Raw genomic sequence first — 24,537 nt, forward strand, 5'->3', positions numbered from 1 at the left:
CCTCCTCGGGCGGCCGTCCTGGCCGGCTCTGTGTCCGGGCTCGCACCCTGAACAGCAAGCACACGGATAAATAAATGCTTGCACTGGTACTCGGCCTCTCATCCTTCACGTATTTGTGCTCAGCCCCATTATTAGGACAGAGATTGTATCTTCCTCGTTTTTCTGAAGATTGCGTAAGCGCCCAAACTAAATTTTATTCAACTGAATCAATGTACCACCCACTTAAAACATAAATTTGATCAAGAAAATGTTTTTCCCAAGTGTGGGTTTATTTCAAAATTATAAAGATTTATATATTATTTTTATTACATATAATTAGCGAGTTTTAGCTTATAAAAATTTTCACATTTAAAGTTTTTATTTTAAAAAGATATTTTTAAAATGTAGACATTTTAAAACCACCAAAAAAGCTGAATATATCTTGCAGCATAGGTTCACCCTTAAATATACACATCTCAGATGCTGTTTAGAAAAGATTAAAAAACTGGCTAAAAATCATTTACAATTGGCAATGATTAAAATCTCCTTATCTCTGGAAGAGCATCTTAATGACACAAAATGAATTTAACGCCACGAGCACTTAACAGTTTAATTAGCATGTAGTTTTTATCAGTATACAGAATGGTCTTAAATGGTCAGTGAAGTTGTTTTTTTGGAGTGATTACTGTATCAGGAAAAGTATACTTCACCAAAAACAGAACATCAGCTTTCAAATGGTCTTTTCAAAGAGTTCCTGATTTTTAACTCAGCAAAGAAGAACAGCATTTAATTACCGCATCCCTGGTGAAAAAACAAAAGAGGAAAAACAATATAATAATCTGCCTCCAGAGTGAACTTGCAAAAAGATTCCTGCCGAGAGACAAACACACGATGATCACCTTTTCCCATCAGAACTCAGTGGAACCCCCAGTACCTTTCCGTAATTAAAACTTTGTTGAGTATCACTTGAAATCAAGAACTGAGACATGGAAATAATTTGATAGTTGCTAAAATGGTATTTATTTATTTAGAAATCTTAAACAACATATGCTAATTTTATTATGAAGAAATAAATGTAAATACCAAAAACAGCAAAAGTATTTTTAAAAAGAAACAATGAACTGGATTTTAAAAAGCAGAATGTTTATAACTGTGTCCCTAAGAATTCCAAAAAAATTCATGTGAAAAACCTCATTCACCTTTCACATTTCTCTTCACAACAGTTAGTTTGAACTGTTGTTATATTAATACGGACTGTTAAAGGTGAGCACCAACAAAACAGACTGGAGATGTACAGACAGACTGTATGCTGCTCTCAAGGGCAGGGTCCGACACTCCTGGGGAGGGTGGTCACTGTCCAGACGCCCTGCCCTGGCTGTGAGCTCCAGCTCTACAGCAGTGGACATCATTTTGGGGCACCTTTTCCCCTCGTTGAGAAACAGCAAGAGTTCTCCCAGCTAAGGTCCTGAGGACTGGCACGTTACCTCTGTGCTCCTGTTCTAAGCCTGCTCTCCTTTAGTTGACCTTGCTTTGCTTTTTCTCCTTTTAAGTGTTCATCAAAAAGAATCATCCATTTGAAACTGAATAAAAATAGGATTTCTATCAATTTCCTTCACTGTTCATATCAGGCATACAATTCTGCTGTTTTTCATACGCAACCTATGTTTCCAAATTTCACAAGGAAACAAAGCTGTGCCTCAACAGAATATTCCTCCAAATCGGTCAGATTTAAGACTGCAATTAAGTATTTGTTTTTTCCTCCACAATTAAATTAGTACATATCTCTGAAAAGATACAAGAAAACGGCAATTACCTCTTGACATACAGAATAAATATGTTTCTACTGGCTTAAGACAAACATTTCTATATCAGACTCATTTTCTCATTAACTTCCTTTTTTTTTAATGTAGAATTTATTTTTGCTGAAGTCTCCATAACCTATTTACTGAATACTTGCAGTCGTGGAAGGATCTAGAATCTCTTGCCAAGATCCCCTAACTGCAAATGTTCAGGTGGTAAATCAGAAGTACATTCCCAGCCTACCTATTACATCTGTTCAACATGTTTTTTTACTTGATATTGCAAGCTTCTATTCCACTCATTTAAAAAATAATTTCCTTTTGGGAAAAAAGTCAAAGTCAACCAAAAACAGCCTTTTAAATCATATTTTAATATGAAAATTGCTAAAATTCACGTATCTGTGTAAAGAAAATTAGAGGAGCAGAAACAAGATAGAATTGAAACAAGCTCACCTTGCATACGGGATGTATGACAGACTATACCTGCAAGAAAAATTCAAGAACATTGAAACTAAATGATGGTTTCCTTTTTGCCAAGTGGCCATATTCTAACACCATAAAAAATGAAGCAGTAGACTATTGCGCAGTGATTCTCACAGTATGACCCCTGACGGCATACAGCATCATCGGGGAACTTGTTAAAAACGCAGGTTCCTGGGCGCCCCACCCCTCGCCACCTCCTGAATGGGACACTGCGTCTCAGTAAGCAATGTGCTTTTAACAAACTCTGATTCTGATGCCTGCTGAAGCCCGTTGTAATAAAAAGCCTGTTGTATTACCCCTTTCAAGTTATTTTTTAAAAATAAAAACTATAAAATAACAGAATAAACTGCACTCTCCTTCAGGGATAAAGCAATCATTAAGTACAGATTAGCAATAAAAAGCAACATATTAATAGAAAATAACAAAGATTTAAATTTTTCCACATTTCACTGAAAAAGAGTAAAACATCATCATAAGATTCTTTTGTAACACGTAGAGAATTGCATTTAACATCTGCTGACATTCCATCAGTGGAAAGGTAGAAACAGCACCAAAACAAAGACTGATCTCAGATTGGGTGATATCAAAAAGGAGAAATTTAGGGCTTCCCTGGTGGCGCAGTGGTTGAGAGTCCGCCTGCCAATGTGGGGGACACGGGTTCGTGCCCCGGTCCGGGAAGATCCCACATGCTGCGGAGCGGCTGGGCCCGTGAGCCATGGCCGCTGAGCCTGCGCGTCCGGAGCCTGTGCTCCGCAGTGGAAGAGGCCACAGCAGTGAGAGGCCCGCGTACCGCAAAAAAAGAAAAAAAGAGAAATTTAAAACAGCAAAGTCAGGAAGGGGTTTACTGACGATTGCAAGGAAGCAAACAAGACTGAGCTCTAAAGAAAAAGGAAGAACACTCGTAGAAATATTTTGTACGTGAAAAACACCTTTCTGGTCTGACGCGGGAGCGTGCAAGGAGGGCACATTCAATTCAGTCACGTATTCGCTGGGCCCTCAGCCCAGGACCTGAACGTGGCCTGGGGAGGCAGCGATCAGGAAGGACGGCGTGACTGAACACTCGGAGGGGAGGACGCCGCAGGGAGAGGCAAGGGCAGAGCAGCCTCGCCGAGGAGACGGCACCAGAATGAACTCACTCGGCGGGTGCTCGGCAATACCAGGCAAAGTGAGTGGTTCCCACCGTGCCCTCGGGCTCCTCCTGTGACTCGGCCTGGACTTCAGGGTTCGTGTGGCACCACCTGCATTTCCTAGCACTTCTCTTTCACACATTAGAGAAGTGAACGCAGCCCTGTGTGCCTGGGCAAGCACAGCCCCCAACTCTCCTCAGCTCTCCCACACTTAGGCCCCCCAGGACACACCGCAGACCTCAGGCACCGGACCTCTCAGGAGGCCCTTCCCCTCCAAGGCACAGGCTTACCTGACCCGGTAAAATGCCAAAGACCTTCCTAGGCTTACAGGCTCAGAACACAGCGCGCGGCACTGCTTAGGAAATTTTAACTTTCTATCTAGTGTACGACTTACCAGGTCATTGACAAGAACTGCAATATGCAGCATAATAAGGCCAGCCCCTTCTTATGCCACTGACAACAGCAAAGACAAAGAAATAATGAGTTAAACATTTAAAAAATATATATTTTTCACAAGCAAGTTCAGCTCCTTCCCTTCAAAGATATAAACGATAGCTCCACTTATTTCACTAAATCCTAGTATGACAAATTTAAGATTCAGTAGATCTGAGAATTACATATCCATAAATTGTATCTTCTTTCTAGAATTCTCTGATTCCATTTATTCAAATGCTGCTAAGTATATGGCATTAAACATTAATGAAATAACTGCACAGGCCGAAAATATTAAATCTCTCTCATGTTAGGTCCTTTAAGTCAAGGTTAACCTTTCTAAAATACACACTTGGTTATTAGATCTGTATCCTATGTGGAATTCACATATCTTTCTCATTCACACTTGTTCATTTTCTTGAGTTATTTTTTGAACTAAACTGTATTTTATTGTGATCTTCTGGAATAATGTAAAATAAAGTTTCCATAGTTGTTTTAAAATGATCTATTTTTAGAATTTCTTGTCCATCTTTATTTTAAATTTTTATTTATTTACTTTTTCACTTATTTTTAATCTACTGCTTATAAACAGACTGCTGGACCTTTCCAAACCAGAATTCAATTTTCCATAGGGATATGCGAAGATTGTTTACGAAAATTCTTTTAAGTTATCACTGGGAAATGAGGTATTAAGTGCTTTCTTGCATAACTAAAGTCCGGTCCTTAAATCATCAAAATTAAAAGCAGAACATTTTTGATGAACGTTTCTGCAGTGTGTCGTATGCCACCCTGTCTTCTTTAAGGTGCGCAGTGTTCCTGGGAGCTCAAGGACCTCCTCAGACCCCTCTGGAGGTAGATAAGGGACAATAAGCAAATGCAATGAAGAATCAGGAGCATCAACGAATAAACCGAATTGTAATAAAGTAACTTCTCTGAAGGCTAATGGGGAGCCGTTCACCTCATCCGTAAGTGGGGCAAGAATAATTTAAGTCTTTTTGTCCCTCTGTGTTAATTTGTTTGGGTTTGTTTTCTGGCCCTTTCTCCTCACTGTGTGGACACCCTGATGCTCACGATGCACTCCCCATCCTAGAGCCCCAGCATAGCGAGGCTATCAGCACAGCACACAGAGCACGCAGACCCTCAGCGAGGGCCTCTTATGGCCCCGGGCCTGAGGGAGGGGCCAGTCTGACCTGGAAGCAAGCACGAGCTCACTTCTGTCTGTTGTAGGTGGCAGAATCCACTGCAAGCCTAGCCACTAACTAGGTTTTAGGGACACCCAGTCTTTGGTGGGTTTTAAGAAACCAGACTTTGAGCTCCTTGGAGATGATGGTGCAATGACACTCTACCTGGTGAGGGGCCACACAGTTAGCAGAAAACAGATACGGTTGAGGTAACTTACCCAAAGAGCAGCGCACAGGGTAAGTATGAAACACAACTACGGGAAAGGAAAGAAAAATGGTCAATTTGAGCCTTTTCCAAAGCTTAACAAAAATGCATACACTGTTCTGCATTCAGTTTGCACGATAACACACTAGACAACAAAATTCATGAGACCGTTTACTCTAGTTGTCCTTATATATTCCCTGAGTATTATTTTAAAGTCTGTGACTGCTGCAATATTCCTTGGCAAACTGAAAGCACATAATAAATCACCTGTTGACTAAGCCAACAGAGAGACCGTTTCAAGAATGAGTGAGAGTGACAGCAGCTGTCGTTATGGATTTATGAATGCTTGCGCTACCGTGTACTCGTTCAAGCCGCCACCACGGGACTCAGTACAACCGCTCCTGTACAGTAAGTTCTGTTTTACTTAGCTTTACACAGGAACCTGTTATAATGATTTCACACAGAAAGACTGCACCGTCATTCCACAGCCGTGTCCCCCAGAGGAGGCAGGGGAGAGACGAGGAGAGGCAGGGAAAGCAGTGGGGTCAGGCGCAGAGATGGAGGCCTAGGTATCTGTGCAACAGTCCAACAGGGGAGCGACAAAGGCCAGGTGACAGACCATCAACATTAAGCCAACTCTCCCCGAGAAGCCTCATATGGACCCAGAAGTGACCCGTCTTCCAGGCCCACCCTCCAGAAAGTACACACAGGGGTCCATTAAGGTGCTCCATGGGGCCTGAAAATGAAATACATGCAGCTCTCATTTTCACGTGCAATACACACAGCTACACTGTTAGAATCCACAAAAGCAAACAGGAGGATTCACCCAGCCAGTCATTTTAGGTAATGCTACATAATCCAAACTCTTTAAACACACGGCCTGAAGAATGTGACTGTCATATTCAACAAGAGAATTATAACATTAGTACCTCCAAAGTAATGCAAAAAGAAAAAAAACTCAAAAAAAGTTTTTTAAAAGTATCATTATTTACTTACAAGCATAACAATCGTTGCAAGCAATCTCGTTGTTTCAAACATTTTCTTCAGTTGTTTCACGGGTCCCATTAAAAAGCACGTACTATTTGAAACGAATAAAAGAAATGAGAGAGGGAGCTATTAACTTGTCCGGCTACGTAAAAATAAGTACTTTTAAGAAAAGAAATCCTATGTTAGTTTAATTAGAAAATCTCACTAAGTCTGTTGCATTTTTCCTTAACATTAGAAGGAAACGTTAATCTTTCTGTCTTCTGTGACACAGGAACGCCTCTCACGAATCACTCACAGCACCGGTGAGTGCGACCGCTGAAGCCGGCCCAGGCTGAGCTCTGAGGAGGGGCGTCGGGGCGAGCCCAGGAGAGCTGACCGAGCTTGGCCTCGGCTGACACCCCTGCACTGGGCAGCACCTCTGACGCAGAACGTCCCTGAAGAGGCAGGAGCTCACCTCTGAAAGCTGAGAGCTCGTAAATGTGACAGCTACGCTAACAGACATCAACTCCCCCAGAGAGGCCCCCGAGGCCCCCAGGGGGGACTCCCCGAACGCCCAGTGCACAGTCCTCGGAGTCACTGCCACTGTGTGGCCCCGTCCAACTCCTGGGCCTGGCACTGCCACCCTCGATCTGCTTCCGCCGCTGGTCGGCTGGGCATCTGATGGTCCCCTCGCCAAGGCAGCTATAAGTCGGGACTCCGGAGGGCTGTCGGGTGGGAACCAGGCCTGGTCACCTCACTAGGCACCTCCCCGGGGAGTGACCCCCCTGCCCCGTGCTACTACACCCTGCTATAAGATGGGGTGATAACAGTGCCCACCTCACAAATGGGGTGACAGACACAGAACACTTAGGATAGTGCCTGGCACACAGTAAGAACCTCCAAATGCTGGCTACTCTCACCATGAACACTCTACTATGGCAGCTGGCACACAGCAGGAGTCTAAGTATCTATTAAATGAATGTAAATTTTGAATTCACAGTATGTATAGATCTACAGAAATATATCCTATTAAAAAAGAAAATTTTGATAATGATAGCAAATGAAATATTTTGAGAAGCCAAACTTCTTTACATACCTGGCTAAGGCAGCAATATTTCCAAGTGTATAAAACACTGCAAAAAGCTTTATGCCACCAGGAAGCCACAGCAATCCAGTTCCCTGAGTTAAGATATTATAGTTATTTAAAAGTAATTTTAACATTGTAATAGATTAAAATATAAATGTGCTACTATAATAGTAATGATAGAATATATATAATATTATAAAGTTTATGTATAAATGTGTTAATATATAGTCTCTATATAGTTTTTTAAAAAGTAGTTAATTTTCAATGTTATTTGCTAATTTGAATCTTCTGCCTATTTGCATATAAGTATATATAAATGAGCCATTACCTAACTTCCTTTATACATCTGAGTAAATCCCACTCTACTTAAGTATTCTTTTTATAAATGGCAAGTCAAAAATCTAAATCACATCTAAATCACTGACTGCAACTCTCCTAATACACAGTGATCTTTCTTAAATGAAATTATTTTAACAATCCATAAACCCCCCAAAATATTAATCTCTGCATCTTTTTATTGATCTCTACCCCTTTATTTCAGGGGACTAAATAGGCCCCATCAGAACAGTCCAGATAAAGTGGACTGCTTGTTGGGACTAAATGGAATGATCAGTCTCACACACAATAGAAATTACGAAGCAACGTATAGCCGTAACGCACAAGAATAGAGAACAAGACGCCACTGGCAAAGCATATGGCAAACCACTTCAGCCTGGTGTTGAAACTGAGGGACGAGGCGTCCAGGACCTGAGGAGAGAAGGGGAATTGGAACGTGTTTTTAAATCACCACTTGCCAGTCTGATGCTTTATACTACATTAAAGCAGAGCTTCATGTTAACATAGACAGTGAATCTGTGTTACTTTGCACGTTGTAGTGTTAAGAACATTACGATTCCAGGGCCGTGAAGGGGAATATCAACAGGTCTGGGCATGAGACGGTCCTGAGGAGTCACTGTTAACTCTGCCAGGTGAGATAACAGCAGTACTGTGTTATACGGTTTTAGAAAGCTCTCACCTGTTAGGGACAGGAGAAGCACTGACGTGGATGAAATGACATAAGCTATGAGATACCTTATAAAATACTCATTGATTGAAAAGTAGGGGAAAGATGAAACAAGATGGGCAAAATGTTGACAGGTGTTGAGGTGGACTCATGGACACACACCTTCTCCCAACATCTCTATGTCCGAGGGTGTCTGGGCAAAGCCCCTACACGCAGAGCCTGACACGGGGACTGTCCTGCCGGAACCTCTCTCTCGGGGAGCGGGGGGAGCCCTCAGGCAAGGGAAGGAAGCCGGACGGAGAAGGGGAGGGACCAGCGAGGCCCTGCTTGCAGCTGGAGCTCAGGGAGCACCGCAGCTCACCGTCTGTGCCGCTTGAGGCCAGGCCGCCCTTCGGGAACCCCCCTCCCAGCAGCTGGTCGCTGGCTGCAGGCTGCGGGCGGAGGGCCCAGGCTGCTGCAGGAGCTACAGCGTGAGCACAAGACGACAGCTGTGAGCTGCAGGGCGGCGGGCACGTCCGCCCGGTGACTGCGACATGGGGAGCCCCCGCAGCGTCCACCACGGGGCACATCTGACAACCGCAGCTACAAGTCACGGAAGCCCTGGCGTCCTCACAACCGTTATTAGAAACGCACTTTGGAACGCGCGCGAATTAACTGCAGGGGGACAACATCCCCGCATGTCACGCAGACTCCAACCAGATCATACGGGGCCGCACCACACACACGTCACACGATGATGCGGCACACAGTAACGATTAAGCACACAGTTACACAGTGTAACTGAAGTACTGATAATATTATTATATTATTTAAATATTGCATTAGTTTCAGCTGTACAGCACAGTGATTCAATATTTTTATAAATTATATTCCCTTTAAGGTTACTACAAAATAACGGGGATTTTTCCCTGTGCTGTACAATACATCTCAGCTGCTTAGCTACTTTATACACACCAGTTTGTATCTCTTAATCCCCTCCTTCTATACTGCCCCTCCCCCTTCTCTCCCTACTGGTAACCACTAGTTTGTTCTCCATACCTGTGAGTCTGCTTCTCTTCTGTTATACATATTTGTTTTATTTTTTAGATTCCACACATAAGCAATAACATACACGACTTGTCTTTCTCTTCATTAAGCTTAATGCTCTCTAGGTCCATCTACATTGTTGCGAATGGTAAGTACACATTTACATTACTAAGAACACCATTAAAACTCACTTCCCCAACAAGGCTGAGAAACCATCAACAACAGATGTTTCAAGAAACTAGAAATATACAATAAGGATTTATATTCCAAAATTATTATTAACTTGCATTATCATATACTTAAGAGACCACATGCTTATAATGTATTTTCAAGAATAATGATGCAAAAATACAAAGTTTTATATACAAAAGCTCAAAATTCCTTACCTCAATAGATCGATCTGTGAATCCTTATGTAGCATGAAAAGTAGATAAAAACAACTAAAGATTCTCTCAATGTAACATCCATCACTTTTGAACACATTTTAAATATTTTTTAAAATCTGCTTTAATCCACAGACATTCTTGTTTCCAGCAACGTCATCTGTTTATACTAAAACTGATCACTGTACTTTAAACAAAGAATGAACCTGCCTATAAAAACATCTAAATTTCTTTTTTATCTGATCAGGTAGAATACACATAGAACAGAATAAACCCAGAAGACTGCATATCGCACAGGGTATGATCTACTGGTTTGTAAAAAAGTAGAAACGGTATCCTAAGTATGCAGGGTTTCTAAGTGGTCAGTGCGAATACATGATGATGTGAGGACTTAATGACAGTGGAAGAAGCATCTGTTTTTACTTCTTTTTACAAGTGTCAATCACCCCATTGTTCTTAAGTTCAACTCAGTATTAAGCAGAGTCATCTGTATAATAGTAGATATTTTTCCTCTTATTACCATCAGCCAAGTGATCTTTAAATCGAAACATGTAACAAATTCTTTCCATTTGTAAGTTTGGAATATTTGATCCACAAGCAAATGACCTGTCGCAAGCCCTTCAGATTGTCCAGGATACAGAAACAAATCACAGATTCCCTAACTCCCAATTGGGAAAATGATACAGTGCCCACCGTGCAAGAAAACCAGGCACTGCCCTGTCCATAAGGGAGACGGAGGGAGCCCTGACCCTGCAGACCCGCATTAGCATGAGCTTGTAGGTGTGACGTGCTTGTCCAACGGGATCAGGAAGGAGTCCACCAAACCCAGCAACTATTTTGATCTTGTAAATTTAGTCTTAGCAAAGAAATACACATTGAAATTGCCACCAGTTATTTTACTTATTTGTTATCAAAGGAAGAGGAAGCAAAGAATAAACCTCGTGAGAGCAGGAGCGACTCTCCCATTCTCCGGTGCCCTCTTCCTGCTGCAATAAATCAACCTCACCTGGAACTAGAACTTTTTTTTCTTTAAAAAAGTTGGAAACAATGGAGGAAAACGTCTTCACCGCAGCACCAACATTACAGGTGAAGGAATGAACCCATGGCACAGACACGAGCTGCCTTCCTAGGGGATGGAGAAGCCGGGAGGAGAAGGACACCATCACAAGGGAACAGCGCGGGCACGTGGGCCTGGCTCCCGGACCACCACCACTCGGATAAAGGGAACCACCACATACACTGAATTCCTAGAACTGCTCCTCCAGAGACAGTGGTGGACAATGGGATAAAGACGAGCAGACAGCGAGCACAGAAGCAGGCGCCCACGGCCCTCTCCAGTGCGGTCCCGACCCCACCTCCTCAGGGGTCCCCTCCCTTAACCCAGAGGCTCCTCATTGCCGTCACCTACCGCTCTCCCAGGCATCCTCTCTCACTCAGGAGCCCGACCACGGGTCCTGCCCCAGATCCTAGCAGAGTCTTGGGTGCTTTCTACATCCACGTGGACAGCCCAGCCTTTCTGTTCCTCACTCTCTCCTCTCCGACGGCCTCTGCTCTCCCCTCCACTCAGAGACCCATGGACTCGCACTCCCCGAAATCGCTCCATCTCCAAGTCCAGGCCACATGCTCCCCAGCTGCGACATCCTCCCCAGGGCACTGATTCAAGGGCTCCTGCCTCGATGCTTCGCAGGCTCTCGGGCCCCTTTATCCCCTCCTTTACTTCAATAAAAAAGCGTAAGTTCCCTTTCTGCTCCATCACCAGCAAAACCCTGGCATGACTCAAGACCGCCTTCCTCTTCCTCTGGGTGGAGTCACACGGCAGGACATGGCATCCTAACCAGGTCATCGCCAACTTCAAGGGGCCCCGGGCACTGCCTGCCAGGCATCCCAAGTGCACTGTTGTTTAAGTTGACCTGCCTTCTCACTGTCACCCACTGACCCTGCCAATCCACCTCCATTTCAACCCTCCAGTTCCTGCCCTGGCACCTCCCCAGTCAGCAGACACACTTCCTCTATTTCCCACAGAAAATGCAAGCCCTGTGGGGATGCCCTGCACTGCTGGCTGTTGCCAAACGCCAAGCTCACCTTGGGAACACTCACCCTCCCTTCCTGGCCCCGGACCACCGCACAGGGGCAAAGGCCAACGTGTCCGCCCTGCTTTAGAGGCCAAGCCCTCTGACGTCCCAGGGAACTGACACAGCTGGCTTTTCTCCCCGTGTACAACAGTGAACCACGTTCTTGCGGAGACCCCCTTCCATCAACCTGTGAACATGCGTAAGCCTCTTCCATCTTAAACAGACAAAAAGCCTGACTTCACCCTCCAGCCTCTGCTCAGTCATTCACTGATTCACTCAACAAATACCTACTGGGTGCTCCTGGGTGCTAAATGCCGGGTGAGGGCCTGGCTCTTGGTTAAAAGGCGCGGGGGTGGGGGTGGGGGTGGGGGTGGGGGCTTCCCTGGTGGCGCAGTGGTTCAGAGTCCGCCTGCCGATGCAGGGGACACGGGTTCGTGCCCCGGTCCGGGAAGACCCGACGTGCCACGGAGCGGCTGGGCCCGTGAGCCATGGCCGCTGAGCCTGCGCGTCCAGAGCCTGTGCTCCGCAACGGGAGAGGCCACAGCAGTGAGAGGCCCGCGTAATGCAAAAAAAAAAAAAAAAAAAAAGGCGCGGGGGGAAGCTGCCGGGCCCACAGCCCAAGAGGAGCTGCAGGCAAGGACAGCGGCTGGCCCTGCCCTTTCACCTCCCTGCACCCCCAGCCCCCAGGCTCCTTGTCTGAGGCCCTTAGCAGAGCTCCCTGTCCAACAGGGGACACGCTCCTCCTGACTCATCCCCCTCGGCCCTCCCGCTCGCCCTCCTCCCCCGACCTCAGAGTCCATAAAACTGCCTGACCCCAGGCCTTCGCTGCCCCATCAGACCCCAGGTCACTGCCCGTCCCTGGTTTTAGCCCCGGGCTGGTTACATCGGCTGAATTAGCCCCTTCATTTGTGGCTCTGCTTGAGCTGCTGAGCTAGTCTCTGCCAGGACCTGGCCCTCTCCAGGTTCCCTCAGTCTCCTGAGCTCCTCACTGAAAGCTCCAGAGGTCAAACCCTGGGCCTTCTCCCTTTTCTACTTACCCACAATCCCTTCGTTATCTCAAGTACTTCCTCCCATGAACTCTAGAATCTGCACTCAGATGCTAGCTGGCATCTCACTCAACATCCAGATGACCCCCCAACGTGCGCCTTCCACGTCCCAGTCAAGGGCGACTCCATCTCTCCAGTGGCTCAGGTCAAAACCAGAGGCACCCGGGCCCCTCCAGCAGCACTCTCACACCCAACCCGTCAGCTCCGCACTAGGACCATTTACAGAGCCTGGCCACTCTCACCTTAAACCACCATCACTCCCACCTCCCTGACCCAGGTCCCTTCCCAGGACCACTACCCTAGTCCTCTGACCAGGCTTCAGCTGCCACTCTTGCCCCTGCAGTCTGTTCTCCACAGACCAGCCAGGGCGACCCTTTAAAGTCCAAGGCAGTCACATGCCCACTCTGCTCAAAACCCAACGGCTCCTCAGCACGCTCAGAGTAAAGGCTAAAGTCCTTACTGTCCTGCAAGATCCCACGTGACCTGGAGCCCACCTCCTACCTTCCCACTTCCCCAGCCCTTGGCTCCAGACACCCTTGCCTCTTTACGGCCTTGAACATGCTGAGCACTGTTCTCAGGATGTATATTTGCATGAGCTGGAAGATATTTACTTGTACGAGTTACCCAGACATCCCAGTGCTCTTCAGATCTATGCTGTAACGTCACCCTAACAGACACATCTTCCCTGACCATCCAACACAACAAGATGATCCCAACCTCATTCACCTGCTTTACCTTCTTCCATGGCACTTATCATTGGCTGACATATTTTTATATTTACTTGTTTATTAACTGTTTTCCCCAATTAAAATGTAAGTTCCATGTAGGGGAGGCCTTTGTTTTGGTCACTGTTATAACACCAGCATCTTGAACAGAGCCAGACATATGCAGGCACCAAAATATTTGTTGAATGAATAAATGATCACCTCCTCTGAACTCACTGCACTTGTCCATTCCAGTCAATCACTCCAATCTTTGGTCAATGACTTCTCTACCTAATTTTTCTCCCCTCTAGAGAGTGGGCTCAAGAGAAGTGGCACCATCACCTTCATGCCCCCAAGGTTTAGAGCAGCTCAGTCTACCAGGACTTCCTGCAATGGAATGCCCCAAGCATGTACTGTCCTGTGCATCAGCCACTAACTTACTTGCCCACCCAGCACCTAAAATGTGGCTGGTATGGCTGAGAAAGGAATTTTAAATTTTATTTAACTTAAATTTAAATAGCCGCATGTCGCTAGGGCTACTGTTTGTATAGCACAGACCTAGAGCATAATGTGAAGCACAAAACAGTGGTTTAATAAATGAGCTGGGGGCTTCCCTGGTGGCGCAGTGGTTAAGAATCCGCCTGCCAATGCAGGGGACACGGGTTCGATCCCTGGTCCGGGAAGATCCCACATGCCACGGAGCAACTAAGCCTGTGCGCCACAACTACTGAGCCTGCGCTCTAGAACCTGTGAGCCACAACTACTGAGCCCACGAGCCACAAACACTGAGCCCGCACACCACAACTACTGAGCCCACGTGCCACAACTATTGAAGCCTGCGCGCCTAGAGCCCGTGCTCCGCAACAAGAGAAACCACAGCAATGAGAAGCCCGCACACCGCAAAGAGGAGTAGCCCTCCTTACCACAACTAGAGAAAGCCCGCGCACAGCAAAGAAGACCCCATGCAGCCAAAAATAAAATTAAATTAAAAATTTTATTTAAAAATTAAAATAAATAAATAAATGAGCTGGGTAAGCCATTGCTGCCTCATGGACGTTTCTCATATTATCATTTATGGGTTCCTGTATTACCATTACGATTTGCCAAACTGGTTAGAGTTCACTTAGAGCAGACGCCTGGCTTTCAGTCTCTGAACCCTCACAGACTAGTCCAGAATCCTGTTCACAAGAGGTGCTGTTTATAACAAGGAAGGAAGTTAGGACAAGAGAAGGGACAAATAAAAGGTCCTTATGTAATACCGTTTCATTTAAAAAGTTCCACTTCTGTGACAGGCAGGCAAGAATTTGTCTGCATGCAAATAACAAAGATACTTACAAAGCAGTTCCTGCTGCACTATTTTTATCCCTCCTTTTAAAGGAAGTAACCCTTATCAGTCTCGTGGGTAAAGTACGAAGACAAGGATTGTTTTTTTAAAAAACCGCGTATGAGGGCTCAACAGACAACTTTTAATTCAGTATTATTTCACTTCTCAATGACCTGTGTTTTCTTTTCTCCCTCCAGTCTCCCTCCTTCCAAAAAACATACACACACTCACAACACCTCACTTAATTCCAGGGTCTAACGGGTGCAACGAACCTTTAAGATTTCAACTTATGCAGCTGGCAGGACGAGTACCCGCACACCTACTGCGCTGCCACCCCGAGTTCAGAGTCTACACCAGGCGCAGAAAACCAAGCGGAGGCTGGGGGAGAGCAGCGTGGAGGCAGATGGGTTATTTGGGAAAGGAAGACAGGCAGCGAAGTACGTTCCTGAGAGTTGCAAGGCCAAATGCGGGGGCGGGGGAGTCTCAAAGTGAGCTTCTGCAGACTACACGGAAACCTGGAAAGCGCTCCAAGTTCTTCCCGGGAGGCCCGTGGCGCCCTCCCGCATCACCGCCGCAGGTAAAAGCGGCCCGCTGCCCACGCTCCGCGGCCCCGCCCCAACACACGTTCAACCCGGAGGCAGGCTCCCTACCTGTGCAGTCAGGCCCTGCTCCTCGTCGTCCTGGCCGCTCAGGACTCGCCGCAGCTTCTCCATGGCCCTGCTCCCGGGCCGCAACGGCCCTTCTCGCCCTCCGAGAAACCCGGAACCGGAAGCTCTTGGGGTCGACCGGAAATCCGGGTATCCCGCTTCCGGCGCGTCGGCGCGGCCCTTGCGGCCCCCGTAGCAGCGTGCGCATGCGCGTCGGGTTCCGCCGCTGGCCTGTGTGGGCCCTGTGGCCGTGGGCGTCCGCGTTGGGCTTGGCGCCCGCCGGCCCGCGGGGCGGAGGCTGTCAGGGAAGGACGCGGAGAGCCGCGGTCACTCGCGCTCGGGTTCAGCAGTCGCTGCCTCCCACCTCCGGGAGTCGGGACCCAGAGGTGCGCACAGCCGTTGCTTGTTGGATGAATAGACCCACGAACGCGGATCCTCACGAGTGTCCTCGAAGCCGCGTGCCTTGGGCCCACGTCCAGGCCTGCGGACCCGGGCTCCAGTTCCGGGACTAGAAGTCTAGGTCTGCAGACTCAGGTCCAGTACTGAGGCCCCGTGCCCTAGACCCGCTTCCAGGCCCGACAGAAGAAGGCTGGGGGCCCTTGTGCCAATACTGGCAGGGATTCCGTTCTAAACTGCCGTCCTCCGAGTATCTCCGCTCGAAGGGAGTCCGGGGACAAGGGGCAGGCTTTGGGCGCTGGTGGTGTAACAGGGAGGAGCTAAATCCGACTCCCTGTTCCCGTCTGTTTCTTTGATTTCAGCCTTTGCTTTTCGTCGCTTTTGTTGGTGTAATCATATACATACATAATGGCCTGCCCCAGGGAACCCTGTGCCCCTCTGCCTGAATGTTAAACTAAAGCGCCTCTCTTCGTTTCCCAGGGAGACAGTCTCACCCTGCCCACCTGTGGATGGCTGCCAAAAAGAAAAAAAAAAGACATTAACACATTCCCTCACCCAGGCTGGCAGTTCCAGGGAATATTTGCAAAACGTATGGCCTTTTTACTTTACTTCCTCGTCTCTAACCCCTTTCTGTGTTATAAAAGAAACTGGCATCCAAACCCCGATAAGGTGGTTTATCGGAGACACTAGTCTGCCATCTTCTCGGTCTGCCGGTAGTGACTTCTTTTCTCTCTTATTCCCTACCTTGCTAAGGAGAGATGAGAAACTAGGGCTTCCTGTATAGTGTGAATTCCAGAGAATCCTGGAGTTTTCCATAAATACACTCCTGCTTTCCAGTTTGGTGTGATCGTGATGAAATGCCTACTGTTTTGTTTTATTACATTACCTACTCCGTTCCTTCCCTAAAATGTGACAATTAAAAGGTGGAGCCCCAAAGGCTTTTATTGCCCATCCTTACTGCCTTCAGTAGAATTTTATCTAATCTCAATGAGATAGAAAACACATGGTAAGGCCCCTAGAAAAACAGATGATACACTTGCTCTGATAAAACAGTCCAATGTTCAGCATCTTTTAGGTGGAAAATACTTACATTTGACCTATTTATACTGAAGTGTGAGATCCTATTCTTTTGTCCTTAACTTAAAAAGATCAGAAAATAGAGCGGAAAAATGCTATGAAATAATAAACCTGTGTGTTTCTATAATAAGAGTACATCTATACAGTCTCTAAATTTTTTCCTTTTGAAGTATAGTAACTTTAGTTTTGTGTATGCAAAAAAAGATGAAATAAACTGATACCTCTACTAATGGGGAGAAAGCTTTCCAAGGATATGTGAAGTTGAGCCATGGAATTTGCCAGTGTCCAATTGTGTTTAACCTAAAAAGGGCAGTTTCATAATTTTCAACCTGTACCTGGGTGTAAGAAATTTTACTTAGAAAAGAATATTGAAGATTTAAAAATGTGATTTGGGCCTTTTCACTTCTCATGCCCTATGAGCCAAGCTTAGTTTTCTAAAAAATACCACATAAAATTTATTGAAGTCATAACCCAATGGAGATAATTGAATAAGAGTCTAGGCTCCATAGTCAGACTGCCTGGGTTAGAATCCTGGCTCCCCCGTTTTGTAGCTGTGAGGTTTGGGGCAAGTCAACCGAAACTCCTGTTTCCCTTTCTGATATGTGAAAATCAAGGTGATAATAGTTCCTATCTTGCAGGGTTGTTATGAGGATTAAATAAAATAATACATCAATCGACCCTCATTATTCAGGGGTTCTATATTACAAATTCACCTACTTGACAAAATTTATTTGTAACCCCGGGATCAATACTTGCAGGCACTTTCACAGTCACTCAGGACATGTGCAGAACAGTGAAAAGCTAGTCACCCAACACTCACCATCACGGCTGGGGTGGAACAAGGCTGTGATGTGCCGCCTTGTTTCAGCTCATACTTCACACAGGCGCCATTTTTGCGGTCTGCTTACTGCTACATTTTTTCACATACTTGTGCCTTTTCTTGGTGATCTCACTGTTTAAAATAGCCCCCAAGCCTAGCGCTGAAGTGCTGTCTAGTGTCCTAAGCACAAGAAGGCTTATGGAAAAAAAATATGTGTTAGAGAACCTTCATTCAGGCTGTTATATGCTGATGTCTGTGAGTTCCACATTAATGAATAATACATACCGAATACGAAGTTTTTAAACAGAATCACTTCAGACAAGGTTATGGGTTGATCAGTTGAGGAACGCACAGTCAGAGGCTCGCAGGACCTTGACCTGTGTCTGCAGGAGTGGGGCCTCAGTCTTTGTAAACCAGTGTTTGCAGCGACTTTATCAAACGTAACCTGCAGATGACAAGGATCAACTATAGGTGTAAGCACAGGGCCTACCACATGCCAAGTGCTGAACAAATGCTGGGTTTTGTGATTCTAACCATTACTGTTGTTTCACCGTGTCTAATGTCTGCTCTGGGTCCCTGTCTCCCCATCTGTGGAAGGAGAATCTAAACGGAGTCATTATTGCTCAGAGAGCTCTGTGACCTGGAACCAGGAAGCCACGGAGGAAGGTGACGTGCATGCCTCAGCCTGGATGGAATCTGACCTTTTGACCTGATGAAGTTGTCCAGAGCACCTGCCAGAAACGCAAGATGCTTATCGGACCCTTACCCTAAAATAACTTGAGACAGTCTATCTACTTATTGGACCCCTGCCCTAGAACGACTGACGATTCCTTAAGGACAAATCTTCTCTCACTTGCGACTGTCAATCACGGTTCTTGCCAGGCAACCTTTAACAGCCTCCTGGCTTGTTTTCTTTTTTCCTGGCTTTGTGTCTTCAGAAGCCCCTGATCCTTTCTCTTCCTTGGAACACTCCTTTGGGGTTGCCCTGAATCTGTCTCCCAAATTGCAATTCTTAGGACCCCAAATAGCCTCTTCCTATTTGCAGCCTCCTGCATGTTTTTTTTTTTGGCTGACACGTCCTAGTGAACAGACTGTAAGGAAGCCCGTGCCCAGAATCCTAGAACAAAAGCTGGGAGCTTCCTACTTCCTTCCTCTTCCTGCTCCTCAGCCACAGAGCTTTCCAGAGGCAATGGCCTATCCAAACACGAGGCAGCCAGACAAGCAGGAGGTGGTTCCAAGTGGTGAGACGCAAAGCTTGAGAACATGTTTCCTGGGCCCCGAGACGAGAGTCCCCGCTTCCTTCCAGGCTGCCCGAGGGGGTCTCCGCTCCTGCGATCGGTCCCTCCTCCCTCCACCCACCCGCCCTCTGTCCCTTGACCAGCCCGCAGGGGAGCCCAAGTGAAGGAAGCAACAACAAGTTCCAGCAGAGCCCCCGGTCAGGGACGCTGAGGTCCCCCCTGGGAGACGTGTGGTCCGTTCCGGAGGCAAGCCCAGGGCCAGCCCACCCCCCCAGAGGCCACTCCATCCCACGTCAAGACCTCTGCCCCCAAGGGACCCCACGCACAAACCAGCACCCCTTCACCAGATGACTGTGGTGAAAGAGGCTGGGTTCCCAAAGGGGCCTTAGGAGAGAGGTACCACCTGATGAGCCTCTGCAGAAACCCTTCCCCATGGAAACATTTTAAGCATTTTGAAACAAAGGCAATACAAAACATCTCAAGTTTCCTATTCCCATTTCTTAAGTTTCATACAGTACTTTGTAGAAAAGTGTATCAAACACTCTCCAGTGACAATTCAGGTAGGAAATTACACTTGAATCTGAGCCCCTGAGCGGCTAGAAGTGCCTTAGAGTGCAGCAGCCATGAGCTGGGATAGAGCTGGTGACAGTTCATCATTGGCCCTTTACTCTGTCTCATAAGCTTGCCTTAATCCCTTCTCTGGACATGATAGCAAAGCTTGACACAAAATGTAACACAATAGCTTGTCTTCCTTGAGGACTGAGGCCCCAGAATGCTTTGTGAGTGAACCAAGTCGGTTGCCCATTAAGGCCGTGAGGCTGCCCCAGGCAGAGGATGGGGACCAGCTGTCATTGTGCAGGGGTGGGGATGGAGAGACCTTCATTCCTTTCTGCCTCCCGACCACATCCCTGGAAACAAAGTGGAGCACCCTGACAAGCGCTGCCATAAGGGCGACACTCAGAGTGTCCCACTGGAACAGGAGGTGGGCGCCGTCGCCACGCTCCTGGGTCAGCGGGGACCCTGAGATGATAGCCAGACCGCTCCCGCACCCAGGGAAAAGCAGACGGGCGGGCAGACAAACAGCATGTGGTTTGACAACGCCACGGTCCCAGGACACACACGACACAGAAGTGGCCGACATCAGCTCCAGCCAATCCGTCGTCTGGCCCTGCAGCCGGCCGTTCTCCACACGTGGCGTGGAGGTCATTGTAAATCTATTCGTCTCACTCCTCTGCTGAAACACCTCCAAGGACTCCACTCCAGCCTCAGAGTAAAGGGTGCTATCGTGATAATGACGGGCAGGGTAGGTTAGAGTAACGCACAGAGCTGGTCCTGCCCCAGCCCCGGCTCCTCTCTCCGGCCTCACACATCACCACATCTTTCTTTCCACAACACATACAGGGGCACACGTACGTGCATGCCTGCACACACACCGTGTAAGCACACGGGGAGGCCCACCTGTTTAGCCAGGCCTCCGTGCTCAGAGTCTGCGGCATCCACAGGCCTGCCTGCAGGCCTGTGCTCGTTGCTTGAAATCTTGCTCCCCGTGTCCCCCAATGCCCGCCCCTAGCTCCTGCAAACTTCCTTTCTTGGCCAATGCCCACTTGACCTCTGGGTCTCCTCCTCGGGGAAGCCCTCCCGGACCTTTTACGACGTGGCCAGCGGCCCGAGCCCAGCGCCCTCCTCATGCTCTGTCCATCTCTAAGCAGGGTCACCAGTCTCTCCCCAACTTTGCCTGGCCGAGGTCGGTCATCCCACTAGACTGCCTCGTGTCCAGACCCCACCCCGTGATAGAAGCTCAGAGGATGTTTACAGAATGAATACATGAGTAACAATAACGAGAGCATATTTAAAGAACCTGAGACATAATTTGCCTCAATACGACGTCTGAAGTTAATTGTAGGGGAGAAGGTAAATCTAGGTGTCAGTAAATGAACAGTTATGTGTTGAGCATGTCTGTGTGTAGCTGTCCCTTCAGCGGGCTGGTGAGGTCTAGAAAGATACAGCTGAGCATTCAAACGGCCAAGATAAGCCAGGCATTGCTTCCACCACGGGCGCTCACAGGGCCTCACGCCACTGCCGAGGAGGAGAGGGTCTGAACCTTCGCCATGTGTGGGCTAAGTGGTGTGCAGTGTGCCTTGACCCTCAGGCTCCCTTCTCACACACCGAGCTGCGTGAGCCACTGGGTGCTGAGTGAAGGGTGTGTCCGCCAAAGATCTGCTCTTTTGGAAAATATCCTGCTGCTTAATTTTGCTCAAATGTGTTATTCCAAAGAAAGACACAAAGGTGATTCTTTCTATGATTATCTGTTGGGCATTATGTCTTTCCAGGGGAGAAACGTTTTTTTGTTTGTTTTTCTTAAGATTTTTTGATGTGAACCATTTTTAAAGTCTTTATTGAATTTGTTACAATATTACTTTTTTTTTTTAATGTTTTGGCTTTTTTGGGCCCGAGGCATGTGGGATCTTAGCTCCCCGACCAGAGATCGAACCTGCACTTCCTGTATTGAAAGGCAAAGTCGTAACCACCGGACCTCCAGGGAATTCCCCAGGGGAGAAGTTTTTACAACTCAAACCCCTTGACGAGAGAAAATGCCGCCCCCAAATCCTGTTTCCTGAGAGAGAGCAGAGAGCCTGGTAGGTAAGAACAGAACTCTGCTCTTTCTCTGTCTTTCTGTCAACAGGTGGTGTTGCCAGCCATAAAATCCCTGCTGAGGTCACAGCTCTGCTGTAAATGGAGCTTCCAGTCACCCAATTAATGTCCATTTGAGGTCTTCAGGAGACTCCTTTACTAGTCCCTCAAAGCAAGGGACCCTCTCACGACTTTGAATGAATGAACCAGCTATAAACAAGTTTTGGATGTTGCTTGCTTAAAAGCAAAGGTAAATCCAGCATTTTGATAATTTATTTCTCCCGCTCCATTTGCTATATCCCTACTGGATGATGGAAACATGACTGCAGTATTACACAAATGGTTAAAATATGTTCCCATGGTAACTGCGACCAGGATGCAATCTATAGAAAAAGAGTGTGTATCAGTGCAACTAAATTACAGTCCAATTAAAAATAACACAATCTGCCTTTGAAGGAATTAGTAGATTAACATGCATTTGTTGTGTACTTGTTATTTTGTTCAGAGAAGAAAAAGATACTATCTCACCCTTGAAGAAGTTACAAATTAATTTTTGAAGTGATACTTAATCAGAAATGAACAAAAGCGAGACAGCACAGGGTGAATTTTAACTTTGGACATTCGTGGTCCCTGAAGGCAGCACCTGGGACCATTTTGGAAGTGTAGAGCCTCAGGCCCTGGAGTGAGGGCTTCCTGCTACCGGGCCCCTCTGGTGATGAATATGCACAGTGAAGTGTGCAAGCACTGGCCTCCACTAGGGAAACAGGGAGATCCCGAGGCAGCTTTATTCAGGAGGCGGATTTGGAGGGATACTTGTATAAAAACAAGGATTTGCTGCCGAATTCCAGAGACCTTACTTTCCAAATCTGTATCGATTCCGTTCTTCTTTCTCCATCTCAACTCTCTGCAGAGCCCAAGCCTCAGCCCCCCTCGGCGGGCATCCCTTCTCCTGCTCTGATGTGGCTCCCATCCCGCTGACCAGTGAAACGCAGGTGACAGTCCCTCGGCTTTCACACCTGCGTGGGGCTCCCTTACAGACAGGTCAGGTCCTTACCACCTTCCCCGACTGGGTTCCCACGGAGACAGCGCGGCAGGTGTCTGTGTGCAGGACACAGGACCAGCCCCGGTCGGGGCGTGACAGGAGCAGGTGTGCACCCAGACGATGGCATAGAGTCTAGGCAGAGGCTCTGAGCCCATCCCGTGAGGCAACCCATCGTGAGGGCAAAGGTCCAGGCCTCCACTTCTGCATCCACCTGTCACTGGACAGGAGCTGCCCCTGGGGACGGACGTGACCTGGTGTGAGGCGGCCATTCTCCAAGAGGGACTCAGCCAACACTAGAGTGGCTTCACCGAGGTTACGTGTGAGAGGGGCGGTCAGCCTGGGAACCGAAGGCAGAAGGCGGTTAAGGGGTAGATTTGTTTTTGCATCAATTTCATTGTTAATCACTCTTGCAGAAGGGTTGGTTACAAACAAACAAAAAAATAAAAGTTGTACAATCTAAAGCACTTTTTTCAGACAGTCTTGGCCCTGCCTGAACTGGCCCAGATGCTGAATCTGAGAAACGTGTGAGCTTTTTGTCCTAGGTTTTCATGTATATGTTAGGAGGTGAAAGGGAGATTCTAATAAGGAGGATGTATGTGTTTTTAAAAGTGTTGTTATATTCCTTACAACAAACATTAGCTGAACACAAATCACAACTCCATGACCTCAGGGTTTGAATCTTGTGAGGCCACAAGGGGGCGTAATTTGGCCACAAAAGAGTCTCAAGGCTGGAGAGAGCCAAGGAGGGCAAAGCCGCTTTGGGAACCACCTGCGTCCGGGAGGAGAAGCAGGTGCCTGCGGTTTCCACCTTCTCCCTCAGGTGCTCCTTGCTCCCCAAAGCGGGGGGCAGAGTCTCTTCCAGCCCAACCCAGTGACTGTGTCCCTGGGGCATCACAGCTTAACACAGGAAGAGCAGTGTCCTCCCTGCAGACAGGTGGAGGGCATAGGAGATCTTAATGATTTGTATATTTTATTGAAAACCCCAAATATTTAATGGGCTGCTAAAACTGACAACGACATACAAATTCCTCCCTCCTTCCCCCCACCCCCACCCCGGCCCTTCTCTTTCTTTCTTTCTAACTCATATTTAGGAGCCTCCATCCCCTTTATTTCTTTTGGCCTTGATCTTGCATCTCTGCCTGGGGACCAGCCCACAAGTGCCAGTGTAAACAGGGGAAAGCGCAGAGGGTTAGGCCTGCACCTGGGAAGGCAGCTCTGTGCTCCAGGCTTTCTGGAAGGACTTCTTCTCGTACTGGTTGTATTGCTTCCACAGGATGAAAATTATTTTCTCTGACTGCTGTGTGTTATCTGAGTTCCAGTTAGGAAAACTCCAGCTGGACGGCAGATGCCTGTACTCTTATGGAACTTGAGCTGAGATCAGGTAAAATAAGACAAACGTCTTTGCTGCTGCGACTACCGGCAATTAACACGTCAGAACTTGTCTTAGGTGAATGTTCCACGGTTACTGGGGACTGAGGTTGACCATGTTGCTTAGTGGTTGGGTGGTGGGTTCTGGTCTTAAAGACCTGGGTTCAAACCCTGAGCCCCTTGCTGGGTGCCTGATCTCAGACAAGCTATCTAACCTCTTTGTGTCCAGTCTCTATCTGTGGAAGAGGGAACATGGTGGTATGTAAAGTACCCAGAGCATCTTAAGTGCTTCCTATACACTTGTTATTATAATGTCACAATTTTTATAGTAGCTCATCTTTGTCCTTCAGGAGTCTCCTTTCAGAATAACTTTAGACTTGAAAAAATATTGCAAGCATAGTAGAGTTTGCTCATACCCTTCACCTAATTCTGCCTAATGTTGACATCTTACATCACCAGACCGCAGGGATAAAACCAGGAAATTAATGTGGATGCAATACC

At 47.2% G+C, this 24,537-nt stretch overlaps 1 protein-coding gene and 1 long non-coding RNA gene across 2 annotated transcripts; one reads left to right on the forward strand and one right to left on the reverse strand.

The window, feature by feature from the left end:
* Positions 1-272: 272 nt before the first annotated feature.
* SFT2D1 (SFT2 domain containing 1) lies at positions 273-15,553 on the reverse strand. The gene is made up of 8 exons (XM_079716562.1): positions 15,468-15,553; positions 7,920-8,006; positions 7,269-7,351; positions 6,203-6,284; positions 5,220-5,255; positions 3,783-3,841; positions 2,232-2,261; positions 273-780 (listed from the first exon to the last, which is right to left on the reverse strand). Exons 1-8 carry the CDS (start codon positions 15,528-15,530, stop codon positions 741-743), a joined length of 480 nt encoding a protein of 159 aa, XP_079572688.1. The 5' UTR covers positions 15,531-15,553; the 3' UTR covers positions 273-740.
* Positions 15,554-15,658: 105 nt separating this feature from the next.
* LOC307061669 lies at positions 15,659-23,102 on the forward strand. Its single transcript, XR_013811195.1, has 4 exons — positions 15,659-15,850; positions 16,341-16,449; positions 21,679-21,876; positions 22,537-23,102. It is a non-coding gene; the product is annotated as an uncharacterized lncRNA (long non-coding RNA).
* Positions 23,103-24,537: the final 1,435 nt, after the last annotated feature.

This window comes from Hyperoodon ampullatus (assembly GCF_949752795.1).
Source record: "Hyperoodon ampullatus genome assembly, chromosome: 12".
NCBI lineage: Eukaryota > Metazoa > Chordata > Mammalia > Artiodactyla > Ziphiidae > Hyperoodon > Hyperoodon ampullatus.

Excerpts from the sequence above, each read along its gene's own strand:
- SFT2D1 (XM_079716562.1), bottom strand. The coding sequence starts at position 15,530 with ATGGAGAAGCTGCGGCGAGTCCTGAGCGGCCAGGACGACGAGGAGCAG. Across the intron at positions 6,285-7,268 it reads AATATTGCTGCCTTAGCCAG|TACGTGCTTTTTAATGGGAC; the intron begins GTATGTAAAGAA and ends CGTTTCAAATAG. Across the intron at positions 3,842-5,219 it reads CCCTGTGCGCTGCTCTTTGG|TGGCATAAGAAGGGGCTGGC; the intron begins GTAAGTTACCTC and ends TGCTGTTGTCAG.